Here is a 22,737-nt window from a genome sequence, read left to right as displayed (position 1 = left end):
CTTCCCTGCCTTCCACATGCGCATAGACGAACGAAATTCGGTATGCAGATTCATCATGAGCAGACGCACAAAAAAGTCTGGGGGCCCATACTCTCAGTCTTTTCAGTCCAGTCTGAAAAGATCTGTGTTGTCATGGGGCGTGGTCTTGACCTGTGGGCTCTGTAGCGCCACCTATTGTGATGCCCCGCATCCTACTTGCACATACACGGACGAAATTTGGTACGCACATTCATCATGACCAGATGCACAAAAAACCCATTTGGACCCATACTCTCAGTCCAACAGGAAGTCAGCCATTTTGATGTGTGGCCGAGTTTTTGACAAATTCATGCCTACTTTGAAAACTATCTTGTCCTAGAGCTTAAACACCACAGTCTTCACATTAACTCAATTATCATCTTCATGCTTTGAAGAACAAAAGTTATTAAAATCTTTCAGCTGCGTCATACTTTAGTGGGCGGGACGGTGGAAACCATTTTTTCCCCTCGCCGTCAAGCATCAAGGATTTATAACTTCAACATACAATTTCCTATCCACACCAAACTGCTCATAAATGTAGAGGCTGTCTCCCCGAATAAATCTCCGCATCAATATTTAGTCGGCCATTTTGATTTTGGCCGCCATTTTGAAATATTGCCATTCTTCGTACTTAAATTATCTCCTCCTACAAACGTAACACCAGTGACTTCACAGTTACTCAGTATCATCCTCTGACCCTGAAGATGAAAAGTTATGGAAATCTTTATCCTACATCATACCTGCTGGCGGCAGTGGAGCGGTCAATTCATTCCCTCGCCGTAAAGCATCAAGTCCTATTAACTTCTTCTTACCATTTCCTATCTCAGCCAAATCTCTCAGGCATGCAGAAGGAGTCTCCCTGAAAAGATCTGTGTTGTCATGGGGCGTGGTCGTGACCTGTGGGCTCTGTAGCGCCCCCTATAGTGATGCCCTGCCTCCTAGTTGTACATAGAAGGACAAAAATTCATCATGACCAGACGCACAAAAAACCCATTTGGACCCATACTCTCAGTCCAACAGGAAGTCAGCCATTTTGATGTGTGGGGGCATTTTTGACAAATTCATGCCTACTTTGAAAACTATCTTGTCCTAGAACTTAAACACAATAGACTTCACATTCACTCAGTGTCATCTTCATGCCTTTAAGAACAAACGTTACGGAAATCATTCAGCTGTGTCAAACCTGGTGGGTGTGACGGCGGACGCCATTTTTCCCCTTTGCTGTCAAGCATCAAATCCTTATATCTTCCACATGCAATGCCCCATCTCCACAAAATTCCTCATAAATGTAGACAGTCTCGCCCTGAATACATCTAGACATTCATTCAAAGTTGGCCATTTTGAATTTGGCGGCCTAATGAAATATTGCCATACGTCATACTTTCACGTCTTCCTCCTACAGATTGGACACCACAGACTTCACAGTCAGTCAGTATACTCCTCGGACCATGCCAAAGACACGCGAGGAACATTTTTATCCTACGTCATACCTGCTGGCAGTTGCGGTGCCCGCCATTAAAATCCTTCATCATGAAGCACCAAGTCCTGATAACTCCTTCATACTATTTCCTATCTCAGCCAAAGCGCTCAGGAATGTAGAGGGAGTCGCCCTGAATAGATCTGGCATCAATACTGTGTCATATCCATAGCGCCACCCACTGGACACAGGAAGTAAGTTTTATCTCAGTCAAATTGGGCTTCCTACATGCAGTGAGTGATACAAGTCGCCACTATATGGCATTGTTGTCTTTCAAGTCGCATGTATCCTATCTGAAAAACCTCTGAATAATTCCATTCCATTGCAGGAAGTCAGCCTCATATTTATCAGATTTTATTGAAACTTCAAAATGTAGCAGCACAGACTTCATGGAATAAAAACTAGCTAACAAAGCAGAAATTAGATCAAAAGCTAGATTTGATAGACAGCCATGAATAGCAAGTGAAGCAATTATTTTACACTCATTTATATGCAGTGATGACAAACAATGTCAGATGTACATGGCATTTGCAGGTAGTTTTGTCCAAATTGCACATTACAACATGGCATAATTGCAAGGTAATGTTTACAGCCACATAATGGATAAGTCAGTGGTAGTAAGCCACAGCACACAATTTTCAAATAAGCCAATTTGCTAAGAATGCCATTTGTGTGCTGTGTCTGCCCTGTCAATGTGGCACAAAACAAGATGTGTGTAGTTGTGATTCTGCCCAACTTTTCCGCGATGAACGCAGTGGCTTCCCCTGAGATTTGAAACAACTGAGTGATTTCTTTGGTTAAATAACACAGAACACAGCTGTAGTTAACAGTCAGTATGTCAAGCCATCATGCTGTTTAGCATGCTTTGCCTCTGCTAATGTTATGTTGGACATTGTACTGTGTATTCCAACACTAATAATATATTGCATTCAGCTTTCCAGCCTTTTCAGACATTCTTTATACCGACAGGAGGAACAGCCCACCAAATCGTAGGAAAAACTGAAATGAAATGGAAGGTGTTGTGCGAGTAAGCCTGACGGCAGCATGCACACCCCGACGGGTGCGGACTGCGAGGGCCCGTTCATCACTGCTCGCAGTTTTAATTATTATTATTATCATTGCTAATAAGTGAATTGTAGCATGCCAAATGTATTAATGGTAAATATCATACATGCTTAGCATTAAGCATGTATGATATTTACCATTAATACATTAGCATTAGCATTTTCATTTCGTAAATACTAGCATGCTCATTTGCATTTAGCAGAAAAAAAAATGTTTTTGTAACAACAAAACAGGACCCTACTGAGTGTTTCTATTGGTACATCCTCAATTTAACTCAAATGAACCGTTACAAACAGGATTAACTGCACTAGACTGCTTGATGGAAAAGTGGCTTTAGTCTTGTTTATAAAAGTACTGCTAACAGAACATCTTTGTGTGTCCTTATTAAGTATGAAATTGTTGTCATTTCAGGGGAAGGCATTTCTCTACGGGATTCTTTCCGGATTCAAACCAACCTCACAGCGCCTTAAAGCAGTAGGCAGGGTCAAAAATACTATCACTGCACAGTAGCTGTATTTCACCGCGGCTTAGAAATGGAGGCACACCTGTCCACCCCAGGAGACAGCACAAGGCCATGTGCGTGAAGCGACCATGGAGTATCAAAGCACAACTGCACAAAAACAAGCTGGCCTGTTCTGCCCGGAGCACTGGCTGATGCGAGACGCTGGTAGAAGTTGCCAAAAGGAGCTTGCCCACCAAGGTCTCCTCGGAGCGCTGGGACAAAGGATGTTACGCGATTTAAACTGCAGGAAGAGATGGCACGGCAAGCAATAAAGAGCCCTCTGAGCGCAGACACCACCAGCCAACCATCCAATTAGCATTAAATTGGACCCTTTTGTTCTGAAACGAGCTGGCTGTCGGGCACAGGGCTGCACAGAGGAATAAAGGGGGTCCTTGTTCTGAGTGAGTCAGCACTGACTGACTGACAGACTGCATTGAGGGGATCTGAGCCCTCCCCACTTGTACTGTACAACAGTGAGCTATTTAGATAGCACCCTGAACCCAGCACTAATTAGGAGTCCCGTTACTCCTCAACACACATCCACACATGCTCAGCTGTCACGCTGCACATGGTGAACACACAGGCAACTCATGCACTCAAAAGCACGGAGTGATGATTTATTACAGTGTAACAGCAACGTCCTCTCTTACACTCACTCACCCCACGCTCCTGATATGCTGTAACTAAACTGAAGTGTACTCATATTTAAGAGAAGATTCAGTATTCCTAGGCGCCTGACTTTAACAGGCTTCTTCATAAGCTAATTAAGAGTAAACGGAAGGTTTCTCAGCAGAGTTATTTATTGTTTCACAGTAACTGGTACCATTCACTTGTTGGTTGTGAGCTATGCTTTTGAGACTCAATGGGATATGAGGCCATTACTCCAAAAATTGGATGTGCATCCTTTCAAATGGCTGTATTACACAATCTAATTATTCCCACCATGGATGGCTGGCTTGCAAGTGATGATTTCATACTCCATCGACTTCCAGTGGAACTGCTTAAAATGCTAATGCTCTAAAACTCAGTGACTGGTAAAAGTTTGGTCAGTTATTAATGTTACAGGCATCTAAGACCTTTCAGAGAAGGGTCTGATACTGCTACAATGCTGCTTATGTTTCAGTTGAATCACTCCTGCCTCAGCTCCGATTGTCTCATAAGCTCGTTTGATTTTTTACATTTATTTTACAGGCTAAGATGTGCCCTTTTTAAAAACCATATCAAATATAACTACAATCCCTTCGCAGAAATTATTACTATTTAACTGGAAATCCATGGGTAAGAGGATATACTTGGTATTTCTGCTCAATGTGTAAAGAGTCACTGTAACTAAAGGTACTGTATGTACATAGCTATAAACTGTTCCCATACAAACACGCCTCTCTCTGCTATTGATATTGGTCTCTGTCTATGTGTATTTAGATGTTAAGGTATTAAATCAGACTGTAGAAATGACATTATATGAACAACATTGGTATCCCTGAATTTGATGGTTCAAACTAATGTAACAAACACTTGTAATATTCTTTTTTTTTTTACAAAAAAACAATGCTCATGGTGTTGGCGATGACTGGGTGATGAGTCACTGGATGTCCACTGCCATGCCAAGATCAGGTGTATCCTCAAATTGGACCTTGTAGTCACCCTCCTGCTCCTCAAACACAATGACCTTATTCATTTAAAGAGAAAGGAGGGAAAAAAGAAGGCAGAGTTAGACAATCAAAACTTGTTTCTGACTTTATGTTTAAAATCATTTAAGTCCATAAAAACTGTATACTAAAAATTAAGCTTAACCCTGCAGCCTGTTAGTTTAGTCATTAAGAGTGGGAAAAGAAGGTCCTAGCGATATTGGCCCTTTCCAAAAAAAATTTGGAGTCGGGGTCACATGACTTCAACGTCAACTCTTAGCTTCCCACTACATTATAATGTACACGCACTACTATAAATAGATCAATCTACAGGTTGTAGAGTAAGAGTTAAAATTAGAATAGTTTGCAACTAAAGCCTACCTGTAACAGATGGACTAGTGAGTATATGAGACTGACGTTTAATGTCCCAGACAACTTCTGTAGTCTCATTTAGGCACCTGTGAGCAACTGCCTTTTATAAGACATTCAACACTTTAAAATGTAAATGTTAGGTATTTACTGAAGTAATTTAAGTGTGGCTTGTTTTTAACAAAGATCTGACTTCAGGCATTTAACTGAAAACCCATTCAAAAAACACATTAACTTTGAGACGAGGGAACCAGAAGTGCAAAAAAACTGATTTATTTCTTGGTTTTAGGACTAATTCCTGTGGTATATCTTGGTCAGACACCATTAATGACATAAATGACAGAAAACATGTTAATTAGTGGGCTTTAGAGATGCTGTTGGGCAGGTTTTGTTAGCAGACAGGCGAGCTGCTTCCCTGTTTCTGGTCTTTATGCGAGGGCTAAACTAAAGTTAGCTTAGCGTCTTGTCTAACTCTCACCAAGAACGCAAATATGTGTATATCCCAAAATGTCTCACTATCCCTCTAACAGATGCTGGTTTGTGCACAGCTGTACCTGGTTGATTCCACTGTTGAGAAAGGGACCGGGGATGTAGAGACTCTGCTGGGGGCCAATTGACCAGTAGCGGCCCAGATTCAATCCATTAATAAACACAACACCTTTCTCCCAGCCCTGTGGACCAAAATTAAAAAAAGGCTTATTTCTCAGACAAACACCCATGCCAATTTACAGAATGCACATTGCATGTAAACTATATGTATCATTTCACTTACTGGCAGCTTCAGAAATGTGTCACTGGGATACCCGTATGCAAACAGCCTCCCCATGAAAAATCCCGGAAAGCTTGGATTTTCAGGGAGAGTTTTCCAAGGTGCCTGATAAAGGCTGAAATAAAGCATCCACTTCAAACACACTTTCACCACAAAATGAAAGTGATATGCTTAAATTCAATAAAGCGTACGAACCTATCAATAAAGCTGGGTTTCATATCCAGGCTGTATATTGTAAAATCCCGCAAGGGGATATTGTTTAATAAAATGTCTCCCACAAGGCCTGTGAGAATACAAATGGAAATTGGCTAGTACTCAACCCACTGCATGCTTGAGTGATTTAATAGCAGGCACAGCAATGAACTGCATATTGTCTGTCTATCACCTTTATGTTGTTTGTCAAGGTCCCTTCCCTGGTGAACTCGTCCACAGTTTTCCACCAGTAAACTCAAGGTACGCTGTCCCTGCGGTGATTGTTCACTTTTATGTCTTTTGCAAGTTATAACTGCCAAAAAGCTAACACTTCAGCATCCATCACATCTTATAACTTTGAATGACGTTTTATTTGACATTTGTCTTCATCGTCCAACTTGATCTCATACCTTACCATCAGGAACCGCCATCTCCAGGTTTTTACGCTTGAAAAGGCCAATGTAGCTCCTGTCTACATACACCTGGGGAGAAAAATATCACTGTCAAAGAAATGATAATACATAATACGTAAACTCTGCTTCATTTGAATGAAATACCCCGAGAAAATTTGCTAACTATCACCTCAGTCATCGCCTTTTAACGACTTTCACATGCTGTATATCATAAAATGTGTGCTGTGGGCCTACCAAGACCATGGGGTGCCAATTCATAGTACTCAATGACTGATATTAAAGGAGCAGTTTAATATTTAAAGGTCCTATTTGTAAGCAAAGTTGATTTTTGGGTCTCACTCCCAACTCTTCAAATACTAACACATTCGGATGGTGGCTGACCCGACTGTCCCAATGCATCAGTATTTCATGGGTTGGGAATGAGGCTCAAACTGAAACTTTTCTTACAAATAGGCCCTTTAAGTAAATACACTTGTGAGCTAAATTGCTGAGAATTAAAAAAGTTAATGATACCGTTCTCATATCTATCGGTTACATATAAAGTTAAAGACAGAAGAAAGTTAGCTTAGCATAAATACTGGAAACAAAAGGAAACAGCTAGCTTGATTCTGTCTGACAGAAACACAACCCGCCTTACACTGAGATGTAAAATATTGAGTGAGCTTAATAGGTGCTGACACATTTTTTACTTTTGTACAGAGATAAGCTAGCTGTTTCCTGCTATTCCTTCCAGTATTTTCCTAAACTAAGCTGCTATGTTCATGTTTTTGATCAACTTGCACCAAGAAAGTATATTTCTAAAACTGCCAAACCATTCCTTTCAGATCCAGTGTGTGTGATTAAGGGTGATCTACTCAGAGGAAAATCATTTTAAGGAGACAGACATGTGCTTTATTGTTTTTTTTCTTCCTTTCCTTCAGTGTTTCATATTTTCTACAGCATGTAAAAGTTGCTTAAAGTTGAAAAGCCCAAAGTCCGCACCAACAAAACTCCCCTCTCCCGCAGAAAACACTACTCCTGAAGTTCCTGAAACACCTTGTCAGTTGCCCCGCCTTGCATTATTTATGTCTAGCGTCTAGTTTGGCGGTACGGATTAATTGAGAGCAGCTGCTCTTCTCAGAGGTGCTGGCTCAGGTGTGTGTGAGCTGACCAATCACAGCAGACTGGGTATTCATGAGGGGGCCCTTAAAGAGATAGGAGCTAAAACAGAGCGTTTCAGACAAAGGGGGAATACAATGCTGCAACAATGAACAGTATAAGAAAGCTGATGTGATTCTTGAGCTTTAAAGCATGTAAACCTATAATTGTATAGTTAAGCAATATAAACTTATGAACCTGAAAATTAGCATTGGTGTATTCAGGTGTATAATCACCTGAAACTAAGAATCATTACATTTTGATGCCACTAAATTCTACACACTGCACCTTTAAGTTTAGTTTCAGCAGCTAGGAACATGTTGAAAATTAATAAAAGGACACCTCATCCATACTGCGCAAGGTCAGAGTAGGTGAGATGATGCCATCATGTACGGTGAGGACTCACGAGGGCACGGTCTCGGACATTATCTCCAGACTTCAACAATCCTCCACTGGTGATGATGGTCTCATACAGTGTGTAACCATAGGACTGTCCATTTCCGTTGTTCACAGGTAGGTTCTCCATGTTTACTGGCGTGAGTGACTTAAATGGCTGGAGGAAATTTAAATAAAGGGGGGAAAAAATTGCCTCCTCGTTTGAAAAGCTTTTTTTTTTTTCAATTAACATAAAGCAACAAATAATCTTACATAAAACGTACACCCTCAGTGAAGCTCAAAGCATCCCATAAGGACAGGTGCTGGTACATGATTGCTGGTTCATAAGCCTCCCTGTAATGCAGGGTTGGCATGTCAGGAAAACTGTCTCCTCCTGCACAGACAGGTCGAAAAACAAGATCAGGCAAAGAGATCGTCGCAGTATATATTCATTCCCTTTTATTCTCAGTGTAACTTACTGTTGTATCGAGAGAGTAAGTCCCTAAGGAGATGGTACTTTGGGGTGTACTCCCCTGCTTCAGACAAGGGAGCATCATAATCTAAAAAAACATGGCATTGTAATGTAGATTAGCAATCATGTGCTGCCACCTGCTGGGTGTTATGGTACATGGAACATATTCAGCTCTGACATTGCACTGCATCATAATTTTGATATTCTTTTAAAAATGTGCATCAAAGACAGGTTTGTTTAGGATTAAACACATGAGAAGGAGGAACCAACCATAGCTGGGGACCAACGCTTTGTAGGAAGGATCAACGACTGCTCCGCTCATGAAACCAAAAGTGGAGCCTCCGTGGAACATGTACAGGTTGACAGACATGCCTCGCCTCAGAATTTCTCTCACGGTGGACACCATGTCTGACAAGAGGTTCAACATGTTCAATGTACACAAACAGATTACCTAAAAACATAAAGGTCACAGCAACAAAAAAATCATAGTTTTTGAATGGAAACCCCTTTGACCCTCTGGTGACCTCTTCATCAGAGGCCACAGTGCCTCATGAAAAGAGGGTTGGCTTTGACTTTCACATTTACCTTGTTGGCATGTAGCTGACGTCCTTTATGCAAAGTCTTAGGCAAATAAATATAAACAACAAACTGCAGACTGAGAGAGAAAACATTTGCTTACAGCAGTTAAGAGGGGCGTGAGACTCCAATTTGTAAGTCAACTTTACCAACGTGTTTTTGAAGGCTGATACCAGTGCAGTCCTAAAACGCTTTAAATAGTGTCAAAAAGCCCTAAAATGCATTTAGGCCATGGCAGAGTTACTCCAGGGAACACCGTTAATATAAAACTGTTTTTGGTTGAGAATAAATGTGAAATGTGCCTGGCCACCTGTTCAGTGGTAAAACATGTGGAGATACTTTAGAACTTTTGTGTTAAGAAAAATTTAACTGATGGTCGATCATAGGTTCTTTCTCAGTTCTTTGGGGTGGTTGAGGTGCTATATAGCACCACTGCTGTACTTCTTTCACTACTTTCAAGGTTCTCTACTGGTTCCTCAGCTTACCTTATCTAAGGATAACACACTGAAGGTGAGGTTTCTTTTTCTCCCCAAGAAATTATGTCCCCAGAAATAGTGCAGGGAATGAAAAATCAATGCAAAATCAGTATCTTATTGCAGGTTTTTTGGGTGGATTTCAAATGGCTGTGAACCAACATCAAATCTACTATACTTATTATTTCACATATAAGTTGTAATGTATCCCAATACATATTTTAAGGCTTATTTTCAAAATACATTTTCACCTTTATTGGATAGTTGATGAAAGGTCGGTGAAAGGTCGAGAAATTAAATGAGACAGGAAATGCCTTTGTTGCATATTGCAATAAAGATATGTTTGAACTAGATTGTGTCTACTTTCCGGGATGAAATTGAACACATTGCAGTTACATGGAATCTGCTTTATGCACTCAGCTACCAGTGTGCACATTTAAACTGATTTCGACCAATAAAGAATAAAAAGGTAAGCACAAATAGGACGGTGTATTTTTGTCCATAAAGCCATCAATAGCCAGGAGGACCTTCCTTACCCTCTTGGGGGAGCACATGGTGGAGTTCACCCCACACATCATACCAGCCAGTCCAGTAGTCCATCACCATGGTGGGGCTGTTGGGCTGACAAATAGGACAGAAACGACCCAATATCACACACATCTTCGGTGACGGGTGGTAAAATGATGTGGAAAGGTGAGATACATACCTGGATGGCGATCAGATCTTGGATGTCTTTCTGATTTAGCTTCTGCAGTTTCAGTGATCTGATGACTACAAGACGGGAGATCACAGGGTAAAGTAAGCTGTGTGTGCGTGCGTGCGTGCGTGCGTGCGTGTGTGTGTGTGTCTAATAATAACATAGTGTACCTCCATCCACACCCCCTGACTTTAATGTGTTGTGGTTGTCTGATGTGAGCAAGAGCTCGCTGATCCCTCTTGACTGTAAAGCCTTTCAAAATAAAACAGAATGTCACAACAGAGGACATAAACATCATCAGATTGATTTTAATTAAACAAGCCTGTCATATCACCTCTTTAATGAAAAGCATGTAACTTTCATCTTTCGCAAAGGACCCATACTCGTTTTCCACCTGCACTGCAATAATAGGACCTCCTTTCTTGAACTGAAAAAAAAAAGGAAAAAGCACAAGCAAACGTTTCATGTTAAGGATGACAGGTTAAATACATGTACAACGGAGCTACAACAAACTTGTTTTCAGCAACGAAAGAGCGACCTGCAGTGGAACCACTTTTGGTATGAGTTTGTCAAAAAAAGTATTGAGAGCCTGAGTGAAGCCTGGGTAGGTCGTCCTCAGTCTCATGCTGCCGTCGCGGAGGAGCCAGCTGCAAAGAGCAAGAAAACAAGATGCTCAGTTATGACTAAAGCCACAGAGCTGCAAGAACAACAGAGGCACAGTCTAACATAGAGGACAAAGCTTCACACACTGGGGAAGTCTTCTCTTGGAGCATGGTGTGGCCTTTTCACCCAGGCTGCACTAAATGCACTGATCCATGGATATAAACTAGTCAGAGCTTGTTGAACTTTGGGTTTTAAATCTACAACCCCCATTCATGCATGCTAAGAAAATGCAATAAATCTACACATCTCAATCAGTCATATGCAAAGAATACTAGCACTTACCTTGGTAGTCCTCCCAGGTCCAACTCAGAGGAGATGTACGGCCCTGGACGTAAAATCACCCACAGCCCCAGTTCAGCAGCGAGATTGATGTAGGCTCTGAAACCCAGATGGAAAAAGACAATCAATAAGCATTTTCTATCTGCACAAACAGTAAGTTAAGACCCCCAGTGAGACCCCATATCTGGTTGTTTGAGCAGTGTGAAATGTGCTTGACAACAACAGCAGCAGGCTGAGGCGTCACATCCCTCTTCACTTATCACCGCTGTGTGCTTAATTGCTCGCTAAGTTGCTGTTGTTGGGGAGATGCCGCTGTCGTCAGGCAGGAACTCTCTGCCTCCAACACTTCTCCCCTGAGCACTGGGGCTTAGATGATGAGAAGAAGAGTATTCCCAAAACGCCGTAGAGCAGCAAGAGAGAGGTGGACATTTCTAAGTTGCATGTTATATGCTAACCACTACTTACTCTAAATCCAGCTGTGTGTGGAAGTTGAACACCTCTCTGTTTGGCTGGTGCAGACTCCACGGCACTGACCTGCAACAATCCAGGAAGTTCTAGTTAACATTCAACCCAGGCTCGAGAAACAAAACACGTCCATGGTAGTTCTCCTACGTGGTGAGTGTGTTGATGCCACAGGCCTTCATTTTCAACAGGCGGTCCCTCCAGTAGGCCCTCGGCACACGGAAGTAGTGGATGGATCCCCCGAGGATGTGGAAGGGCTGACCCTCCAGCGTGAACTGGGACGAGTTGGCACTCAGGCCCACCTTCCTGCTCAGTCTCCATCCCGTTGTTGGCATGCTGGAAGAGGACTTTGTGTCACACTCACAAAATGTAGCACATAGGCTATTGTGCTTGAATGGAGCACATGACATGCTTGATAGGAATTTGCAGACGTCTTGTTTTGGCAAACACGGGGACAAAGGAGCAGGGGTATATTTGAATTTAGACGCAAGACTCCAGCAGATAAAATGTATACCTTTTAATTTTTCTATATTATCCTTTATATACTGGTATATTTCTATTGCTTTGAGGTTTAGTTAAAGGTACAGTATGTAGTTTTGACAAAATAATTTTAATGAGAAGAGAAAGGTATTCATTGACTGATTTTTCATGTCTGAACAAACTAAATGAACAAACTCTTTGTTTTAATGATTGTAAAAACTGAATATACAAAACGTCCTTAAAGGAAAACACAATTTCATACTGTTTTACCTTGTCTATATTGGACCCCGCCACCTTTCTAGCTTCAAACAGTGTTCTGGGGACCTTATTTTCCTCTGAGAACAGCTTGTTTGTTCAGCAATGGATAAATATTTCTGAGTTTGCATTATTACCCCATAAGTAATTATTAAAATTCTGACATAAACAACATCGTGCCCCTTTGAAAATTCTTTTCATAAATAAAATTGATTCCATAAACTACAGTGATACTTGTTAGTTTTTTAGTATTCAGCTATCGATGACCTAATATCATGGCATCAGTATTACATTTATATAGAGACTGACTTCACTTCATAGTATACATCAAACTACGTCTTTGATCATTCCCCTGCAGAGACATTGCGATGATCATTAATAGCAGCTCTGAGTGAAACATATTAAACAACAATGCAGAGAACTGAACTTACCGGAGATATCTGTACATAATAAAGCCAACAATGCACAGACAGATAAGTGCATATTTCCTTTTGTGCGCATTTCTTATCCTCAAGACAACCATCGCTTGCATGTGATATCCCCGTCAGTGACATAGGCAGAAGTGCGGTGAAGTTGACAGCAGCACAGATGAGCGCATGATGCCAGAGTGAACAACGCACCGCCTCCTGGGAGTGACCCGGTGCAGAGAGCCCAGCCATGGAAATCACCTCATTAACTGGGTGTGTCCTAAGATTTGCTGAACACTGTATAGGTGAGGATGAAGAAATGACCACATCCAATATGTTGATTTACTTTATAGCAATATTGATTTGTTTAAACATCAACTTAAATATTTCCACTTTGGAAACTTAGGAGGTTGATTTTATTTTGGAAAAACAAAGTACAATAATCATATATTTTTATTTTACTAAATCTAAGCATTTTTTTATTAATTTATTAATGTATTTATTTGACCCACCAATAATCACAAATATTATGGAAGTGCATAACAAAGTATACCTATCAAAAATGTCAGTGATGAGGAAATGATATATGCTTAACTGAATTCGTATTCAGTAAGTAATGTAATCATACAACCTTACATTAATGTCCTTAATACGCCATTTGAGTCAAATCAAACATATATAAAACAGTTTTGTGGAAGTGTCCCTATTCCTTCGTTTCCTTTTCAGCTCCCAGTAAGGCGGACTACATTTCCCATGATGCTTTCGCAGTCGGAGCTTGCGCAATATGTTTTCCACGGCCCTGGCTGCTGGTCCAGTCTGTTTGGTGTTGTTGTCACATTAAAGGGGCAAAAGAAAGAATTGACCAAGTTGATATAACCCTGAGCCTGTCGCATGAGGTAAGGACGACACCTCGGCCAACTGAGTCCTCCGTCTCCGACTTTACACGCTTGTTGAGGTGTTGTCTTGACGAGAAACACAACAGTTAAATTAGTTGTTCAGCGTTAACAGACCTAGCTAGCTAGCAACACAGAGAAACAAGCTAGCAGAGCACCAAAGAAAACAACGAAAGTCGAAGATTCTGAGACCAGCGGCAGCATGTTGACTTGACAAGCTAAACAGTGAGGGGTCTTAACGTATGAAATTGTTAAGACTTTTTGGCAGGCCAGAGAGAGAGCCAGCTAACACTGTCTGTACGCTATCACATATTTGAGCTAACACTGAGTCAGCTCGCTAACGTTTACTTACAAAAACAGTATCACCAAGAGACACTGGCGGAATAAATTAAGGTGTCTCTTTCACCTTGTTACAAAAGTTGAATAATTGACAGAGACTCGGTCCGTTTGAGGATAAGTCATTTGATGTGTGCAGTTAACGTTACAATGATGACAAGTTCATGGATTTAGCTATTGTAAACAAGTCAGACATTAACATAATTGATTGAATAAACATTAGCATTCGGTATGTTTTCCTAATTTCAAGTAGGTTAATAGGATATTGACATCGGATGCTATTGAACCCCCTTTTCTACACTATCGATGAAGTTGGTAACTAGTTTGTGTCCTGTTTTTCTGCATGTGATTCATTTGCATTTCACTTTTTTGAAATCTAATAGACTGCATATAGTTTTGGGAGTATCATACCCAGGACAAAGGGAAGATTTGTTCGCATCAGAGACATGTTATAAGGGACACGCTTAGCATAACTTTATTTTATGAAATGGGGTTGGTGTGGTGGTTGGATTGGGAGTTTATGAAACAAAATTATATCAGATATGAATCGGCACAAAATGGCTCCGGAATATACCCAGTATGGAACAAGATGTTAAACAGATGTGTGAGGCATGTGATAACTGTCATTGTTCTTTGAAATAGAAGAATAAAAGCAATTAAATACTGGTATGATGCTCATTCTGCGTTTTATAGATTAATGTGCATTTCTGGAAAGAGTTCCAGTCTCTGGCTCTTGTCCTCATTTTGCTTCCTTGGTTTTGGGTTGTTGCAGGTTACTGGGCGAGCCCTTCCCTGCCATGAAAGCTGACCACCAGGTCACCACCCCCCCCTCCTTCTGCAGTTGATGGATCTGCAGCTGGTCCAGAGATGACAGACAGCGTCAGGGCCTTCCTTCGCAATGTTGCGACGGTCAGCACACACACAAACTGTACTCAAACATAAGCTATACCACAAGGCCCAAGGGTGTAGTTCCTTGAGAGTGAAACCGATATATGCTTTCAAGCTAATGGACCCATTATTCTTTATTTTTAAACAGCAGAGACATATTGCTGGCCACTTTTCAGCTACAACTTTTTTTTATAAGGTGTAATGTTGTGTAGCTAATGATGTTATATTTTGCGACCCGCATTTATGTAAATGAGGTGGGCAAAATATGATACAATAACACCTTTCAATATAAAGCAGCCCAGTACAACAACACCACCCACTATGACCTCAGTAATGAAAATAAAGTAGAATTGTCTAATGTCATAGCAGAGCTGCTGCATTGAATTGGATTACATGAGATTGTACAGGTGTACCTGAAGTAGGCAGCGAGTTTAGTAAGTGTGCTTGTTGTTAAGATAGGCAGTTCAAAGACTTAAAGACAAGTAAATTCCCATACAGTCAAGTAAACAGGAGGCATAACACTTGCATGTTATAAATTTATCTTATACAAGAACCCTGAAGGAAATGCTCCTTTTAATGAAGCCTCTAATGCTATATATTAATAGTGTCACGAGAAATGCCCAACAACAAATGAACATCACATTCTCTGATATATGTTTGATGTATGAAAGGCAAATGTTAATGGACAGATCCTCTGCAGATGCACAGGTATTGTGTACATATGTTGAGGATGGTTGGACTTCAATTTCTGTTTATTACCTTGAACTTTTTTCAGCTTGAATGTACGCTGGCTGTACTCCAAGAGAGTCCAAAGATAATGTTGATCTTTGGAATAATTGAAAGTAAATAAACCGAGATGTTAGTTTCTGTGTTTAAGGACAGTGTTTATTTACAGCAGCAGCCTCTAGTTGGTTGATTCAGAATAACTTCTGCGTTGATATTGCTTGAGCTGAAAGGAGTTAACTGGCAACATTCGCTGGCAAATTTACACAAATAGAGACATTATTGTATTAAAAGTGTCAGGAAATTAAAGTGTAATCAGGAAATGTCATGATATGGCAAAAGTTGCATTTTGAAATAAAAAATTCTGTTTTATAATGTATTGTTTCGTTTATATATTTTACATAATGTGTTTGGATCATTATTAATTTCGTAATAACTTATCTAATTTCTATTGAATACATCTGGGCTCTGCACCATCCATCTAACAGCATACAACCGCTATTGATCAATATAAGGCCAGTCAGCTTGATTAAAAATTGGATTTCTGCATAGTAAGCTGTCCTTATCCAGCCTCCATTATCCACCTCTGATATGATAGATTCTCCCATTAATAGTTGATATGGGTGTTTTAAGTGTTACATGTCAGACGATTGGATGGAGGAAAGACCTTCACTAAGGTTTTTGTGTAAGGTATCATGAATATATCACAAAGCCTCTGTGTGGTCTACATGCTGGTTCAGAGGGTAACATTTAATAACAAGATAAACATTGTCCTGTGGCATTGGCTCTGAACCACCAGATGGGATCCAGATTAAAATTTGTGTGTTCAACAAGCACTTATTGAGACCTCCATTACAGAGCTAATTTTTACAAGTTTGAACGAAACACCGTTGTTATATTCTCTCTTGGGTCTGTGTTCTCTAGGGGATCAAGGACTCCATATTGGGGATTGGAACAATCTCCAAGCTGGATGCCCGCATCCAGCAGAAAAGGGAAGAGCAGCGGAGGAGAAGGGCCAGCGGGGCCCTGGCACAGAGACGGGCACAGAGTGAGGAGCGCAAACCAGACAAGTAGGCCAGAACGAAAGCTGCATATTTGGGTTGCAATGCTCCTGATTTTCTTCCTTAGCCAAAGTCACATATGCTCATGGATGATACTATTATATGCCTGACGTGTTAGCAGCTATGCTGAAAAGCTGGGAATGCAACGCCTCCTGAGACGATCCTCTTCGGACAAGTTTCTGTGCATCTCCCATGCTGTGCATTTACCACAAGCTGAACAAATGCATATATTAACCTTAAATTCTGAGATGGTTCTGGTCTTTTGGTAGTAATCCTAGCAAAAGAGCAGGATTATACACAGTTTAAAAGTAATTGCTTGAAATCGGATCAACAAAACCCCTAAAGCGTGCCTTTTGGCTCTTGGCTGAGGTAAACAAGAAGTGGTTAGACAGTGGTCTGTATTTTCAAATAATTTAAGAAATTAATGAATTACATTAGTTGTTTATTTGAAGCAGTCCTAGATCTCCTAGTCCTACTGTCTCCTCATTTAGAATTACCTGACAACTGTTACCTGATATATTTGTTAGACTAAAATACACTGTTCCAAATTCTTTCACCATGCAAATAGAGACATGCTCAAAGCATTCCTGCGTTTGACTCTGGTTAAGTAAGAAAAGTAAAAGTTAGTATGAAACTGGTCTGCCCTTTTATTACAGTGATGGATGCTGTCATTATATTCTCTTTCAGTGATCCCAAAGTAGCCAGCAGGATTTTTCAGTGCTGTGCCTGGAATGGAGGAGTGTTCTGGGTAAGATATGTGTTGAGATTGCAAAGCCACCACTGGTTTCATATTTATTTATTTTTAATTAGATTTTAATTTCCTGATTGTTTATTTTTAAGGTTGATTTATCCTATAAATGTCCATGAATCTGTCAAAGCCAAATACACATTTTTTAAAACCCTGTTGTGTGTGGAGGCATGAGTTGAAGAGTAACTGCAACATTTCTTCTTTCTCTCTCCAGCTCAGTCTGTTTCTCTTCTACCGGGTGTTTATCCCACTGCTGCAGACTCTCACAGCAAAGATCATCGGTATGTATGTATATGTGAATGTTACTGAATGCGTGGCAGGTTCTCTGGCTTGTGAAAGGGAGCAGTTGCTCAAAGTGCTTTTATTGCTGCAGGTGACCCCTCCCTCCATGGCAGTGTGTGGTCTTGGTTGGAGTTCATCCTGACCTCCGTCTTCAGTGCTCTATGGGTTCTCCCCCTGTTCGTCCTCAGCAAGATAGTCAATGCCATCTGGTTCCAGGTAAAGAACCTGCTCTGCTAGGCTGCAATGATGTCATGACAAAACAGGTGGCTGTTTTAAAATTTATGCAGTTATGCCATCACACAGTTAGACATCACAATCACAGAAGCAGCCTATTAAGGTTCTTAAATGGCTTTTGTGACATGCTGTAAATGGCTGCATTAATGTGCTGTATTTTAATGTCAGTGGAGAGTACAATACAGCTGGTGTCCAAAAATGACAAAAAGTCAGTTCTGTATCTCCCATACGTTGTAAATCAAGTAGATCCTTTCTGTGAAATGTTGCCAACTGATCGTTTATCATCAGATGGGTAAATATCCTGCAGGTATAGATAATCTTTTATCAAAGTGTCTGCAGGTCCTTAAAGTCACTTTTTCTAGCCCTTCCTCATCAGAAAAACTGCCGTATAGGTTGACTGTGAAAGCCGCTTATTATGACCCATATTAATTTTTGGGGGATTTATAGACAATGCTGTTTTTTTTTATCACCCCATTGTAACTCAGTTGTAAAACAAGCCTGTTTTGATGTAATGTTAACAATGACAAGTTCAAACATATGGGTTAAAGTAGGCCTACATCTAGAGCTTGTTAGCTCCAAACTGCAATTCCATTTATCAAGAGCCGTGTCCCTTTTTCTATGTAGGCCTGTAAAAAAGTTTCACAGTGTACTTTTCAAAAAGTCAAAAAATGTCTTGAATTAAATTTTAAAGTGTAAATATTAGGCATTGACCTTCAATTTGAATTTGTGAGGGCTTTTGTTATGAAGCGTCTGCAGGCACAGTGGTGGAATTGGCATGAAATTCTAACTAGTTGCCTAAAGCGGATTGTTGGAAACTATTTAGGATGTTTCTCAGTGCAGCTATGTAAGAGCATCTGGACCTAATAGTATGAAATACCTTTTAAAATATTGTCATTAAAGTAATTTCATTACACAAAACAATAGTCTTACAATCTTGGCATCACAAAGCAAAAGAAAATTGTGCACCAACTCCTGTCGTTGCTTGCTTGCACTGACTAAACTGACACAGATACAGACATGAGTTATTATTGTTGTTATTCTTTGTTACAGGATATAGCTGACCTAGCATTTGAAGTGTCTGGATGTAAAGCACAGCCGTTCCCCAGCGTCAGTAAGATCATTGCAGACATGCTCTTTAACCTTCTCCTCCAGGCACTCTTCCTCATTCAGGTACATTCTTACAGACTGGTACACTTGGTTTTCGTTGTAAAATAATGCTCCTGTCTGTGTTTCTCTATCAGTACTACAAAACATCACTATAGTGCTTATATACAGAATGTGGTTGTCTTTAGCCATCAGACAGTGGTTTTAGGTGAACACATAGAATAAAGCTACTGCTGTGATCCCCAGATTCACCAAATGAGCAAATTTTGTCACTGCTCACAAAGTGTTGCATTCATAAACCTTGTGCAATGATGCCTAATTGCACTTTGCACAAACAGTTTGGTCATTCAGAATGGCTGCTTTTAGCAGCATCATGTCCAGCAGGCATCAACTGATTTCATTCCTAGACTCTCGAGTCAATTCAGAGAATGTTCAAAGACCTCTATAAAAGTTTCTTTTAAAGAGGTCTGTTGTTACTTGTTTTGATGATATTTTGCACCACTAATTGATTTGCATTTATTTCAAACAAATCATGTTATATTTCTCTAAGCTAAAGAAAATGATGCACTTCTTTCTTCCTGTTGAATCTAATTGCCTTGTCTATTTTCTAGGGTATGATTGTTAGCCTCTTCCCCATCGATGCCATCGGACAGATGGTTAGCCTCCTTCATATGTCTCTGCTGTACTCCTTGTATTGCTTTGAGTATCGCTGGTTCAACCATGGTGAGTTACTCACATTACATTGTAAACCCAAAATGAATCATGTGGATTGAATGGAGAACTCAAAGCTGTGGTTATTTATGTTTGTTAAAGGTATCGAGATGCACCAACGGCTGTCCAATATTGAGAGAAACTGGCCCTATTACTTCGGCTTCGGTTTGCCCATGGCTCTGCTGACCGCCCTGCCCTCCTCTTACATCATCAGGTCACACTTCTCATTCTTGAATAGACTGATCATCATAATCATAGAAATGGTTACTTTGTGTCAACTTTGACTCGGTGATGAACTGATTAGATTTTAGTGATTAAAAGTTACTGTGACCTGAGACCAACTTTGAGACTCCTTAGAGATCTCTTGTGCTGCTGGGTTGAATGTGTGTGAAGCATTCATATGTAAGACTTTGTGGCTTCTTTATATTCTCTCAGCATCAGCTTAATTGGGCAGGCATGTGAACACATCCTTCTAATTCTAGTTTGATGTATGTATTTTGTGTCTGTGCCCTCAGTTAGAAAGCCAAATAGTGAAATAGTGGGACCTTTACATAATTGGAAGTTGAATCTTGATCATTGGGAATAGTGTTTATAACAAATAATAAGCTCAAATGTTAACAAAATGTCAATTCATGACCTCAAACCTGTGAGAGTATATAAAACAAACAAAACAAAAATACCAAAGAATAAAATAAGAATAAATCCTCAACCTTCTCAAGGGGCACATCCCGTCTCAAGTCAAAGAGGCCTCAAGTCATAAAGATTTATTAAAATATGTTTTAATATATTGTTAGTTGGGCTTAGAAGTTTTACTACGAAGTCAAATGTACAATATTTACAAAATTCTACAACACAGGATTTTTAAAGGAGCAGGAGGGTGTAATGGTAAAACAGACCTCACATTCTCTGTGGGCTGCTATCTTTTACTGCGTCTACTGTATGTAATATTTATTTGTTCTTTTCTACCCAGTGGCTGCTTGTTCTCCATCCTCTTCCCTCTATTCATCATCAGCGCTAATGAGGCCAAGACACCAACAAAGCTGTAGTGAGTGTGAAATAAAGACGACTGCTTTTCTTGCAAAAAAGTTTATTTGAAAGCGCAAGTCGCCGATCATCACATTTGTGTGTTTTCCATTCTTTCAGCCACTTCCAGCTTCGTCTCTTCTCCCTGGTTGTGCTGATCAGCAACAAGCTTTTCCACAAGACGGTCCATCTGCAGTCCTCCTTGACGTCATCCGTCTCCTCTGAGAGGCTGTCCTCCCCCCACACCTCCCCCACCCGCCAGAGACCCCTTCCCACCCAGTGATGGAGCCACATGATGGAGATAAAAAAGCAGTCACTCTATCCCCTTAAAGAAGATGATGTGCGGTTAAGGACGAAGGGTTTACATTTTTTTTATCTAATCTCTGGACCTCTAGTTCTTTGTTTGCAGCACCCATCAGACACATTTTAGTGTGACGCACAAATTGACTGCCCGGTGCCTCACACTCAAACACATTATATTCTTAGCTCTTGACTTGTTTTCTTTTGTGAGTTTTCTTTCATTGTTTTTTTTTTTTTTTTTTTTTGTATAATGTGCCATTTGAGTGACTCTCCTTTAATAAATTACAGCACAAGAAATCATGTAGTTTTGATATGTTTAAGCAAACTTGTGACTAAAGAAAGATTTTGAACTTTGAAGGAGCTTGTTTGCATTCAGAATGAAAGCACAGTCTTGTTTTACCTACACTACATGTTTTCTTGAAGTTGCAAGTCCCATTCCTTCCTCACAGATTGGATGCTTTCTTGCACATGGTTATGAAAGCGTCATAGCCGTTCCCAGGGGTAACCTTGCATAGTTCAAAGGGAGGCTTTTTTATCCCATAAGAGCTTTGTTGATATTAGAATATACAGTTCAAGAGCTGCTATAAAAAGGATTGGTCACCTTAGTCGTTGAAACCAAATAACCAAGTCACTCTCGTTTTTTGTGGGCTAAACCTTTGCTTGGTGTCTCAACCACATTAATGTCTCACTCCACTTTCTGATGAGATGTACGAGTTGCAAACATAAGGTGACACCAGCAATGGAAAAGCTGCCTAAGCGTTTTCGGTCTATGTGAGTTTAGTAGGTGATGGGTGAGATGACACTGCCAAACTGCTGCATCTGTGTTTTGTTTGTTTCACATAAACCACTGCAATACTAAGCTCTGTAATAAAGGAAAAGAGTTGCATAGAAGTTTTGATGAACGGCTGATCAGCCTTGACACGCTTGTTTTGGCTCTGTTTTCCCCCAGAGAGCAGACCCGAAAATGGATCATCGGCTGTTTGGTTTTTGTGCTGTATATAAACTGTTAATACATCCTGAATGTTCTACCAGGAGCCCACCACCATGCAGCGACCCGAGTCACCAACATTTTCTCTCACACATTAGAGCTCATGGCCATGAGGAGGGGTCATGATTTTGAAACTGTGTGCAATTATTGTAAGAAGAGCTTAGTGTTTGTGCAGACTGATATATGTGAGTGAGGTTTTGTAAAAGTAATACGTCTAATTTCAATAAAATTGGTCAGTATTCATTATAATGATCACTGTGTTCAGGGTTTTGCTATTGTGATGCATGTGTGAGGACTATACAGGACTTCGGAAGCTTAATAGTGGATCAAGACAGAGTTGGTCTGAGACCTCACAGAGCATTGAAAAGCTATTAAACCACAATTTTTTATCTGCAGAGGAAAGTGGATGTGGCATGTCCCTGATTTTGATAAATGTGTGCCATCCAATATAATAACAGAGACGGGTTAAAATAAGTGCAATACACACTGCGTAGTAAGGGCTGTACATAAAGAAGCAGTAAGTCAGTGGGAAATTAATTTATGGTGAATTCTATTATGATCACTTGAGAAGATGGTACAGCATGGAACTGGATCTGATCTGAACCCAAAGACAAACAGAGAGCACATTGCTTCTTTTTGCAAATTCATAACTATAAGGATGCTATAGATGTGTTAGTAGTTTCTCTCAACTCGGACTCAGACTTTATATCCCTGTACAAACCTGTATGTATACTGTT

The 22,737-nt window shown here is 40.3% G+C and overlaps 3 protein-coding genes across 6 annotated transcripts in view; 2 read left to right on the top strand and 1 right to left on the bottom strand.

Annotated features, from left to right (window-relative positions):
* The window catches only part of b3gat1b (beta-1,3-glucuronyltransferase 1 (glucuronosyltransferase P) b), a 33,625-nt gene extending 29,189 nt beyond the window's left edge, over window positions 1-4,436 (top strand). For all 4 annotated transcript variants that reach the window (XM_030438386.1, XM_030438384.1, XM_030438385.1 and 1 more), the window contains one exon: window positions 2,972-4,436. The gene's annotated coding sequence lies outside the window, so the exon portion shown is untranslated. The remainder of the gene's footprint in view (window positions 1-2,971) is intronic.
* Window positions 3,845-12,902, bottom strand: LOC115594349 (beta-galactosidase-1-like protein 2). Its single transcript, XM_030438382.1, has 19 exons — window positions 12,734-12,902; window positions 11,718-11,903; window positions 11,571-11,639; window positions 11,109-11,204; window positions 10,702-10,810; window positions 10,498-10,590; window positions 10,334-10,415; window positions 10,173-10,237; window positions 10,003-10,087; window positions 8,688-8,825; window positions 8,425-8,505; window positions 8,230-8,339; window positions 7,977-8,123; window positions 6,431-6,502; window positions 6,214-6,292; window positions 6,024-6,111; window positions 5,832-5,943; window positions 5,614-5,730; window positions 3,845-4,731 (listed from the first exon to the last, which is right to left on the bottom strand). The coding sequence occupies exons 1-19, from the start codon at window positions 12,832-12,834 to the stop codon at window positions 4,645-4,647; spliced, it is 1,917 nt and encodes a 638-aa protein (XP_030294242.1). The 5' UTR covers window positions 12,835-12,902; the 3' UTR covers window positions 3,845-4,644.
* A 574-nt stretch (window positions 12,903-13,476) lies between these two features.
* ei24 (EI24 autophagy associated transmembrane protein) lies at window positions 13,477-22,252 on the top strand. The gene is made up of 11 exons (XM_030437969.1): window positions 13,477-13,605; window positions 14,711-14,847; window positions 16,474-16,619; window positions 17,298-17,358; window positions 17,573-17,639; window positions 17,732-17,856; window positions 18,925-19,044; window positions 19,590-19,701; window positions 19,792-19,903; window positions 20,660-20,734; window positions 20,833-22,252. Exons 2-11 carry the CDS (start codon window positions 14,806-14,808, stop codon window positions 20,993-20,995), a joined length of 1,023 nt encoding a protein of 340 aa, XP_030293829.1. The 5' UTR covers window positions 13,477-13,605; window positions 14,711-14,805; the 3' UTR covers window positions 20,996-22,252.
* Window positions 22,253-22,737: the final 485 nt, after the last annotated feature.

This window comes from Sparus aurata, chromosome 13 (genome assembly GCF_900880675.1).
Source record: "Sparus aurata chromosome 13, fSpaAur1.1, whole genome shotgun sequence".
NCBI classification, from domain to species: domain Eukaryota; kingdom Metazoa; phylum Chordata; class Actinopteri; order Spariformes; family Sparidae; genus Sparus; species Sparus aurata.
This window is presented reverse-complemented; position numbering and strand designations above follow the sequence as displayed.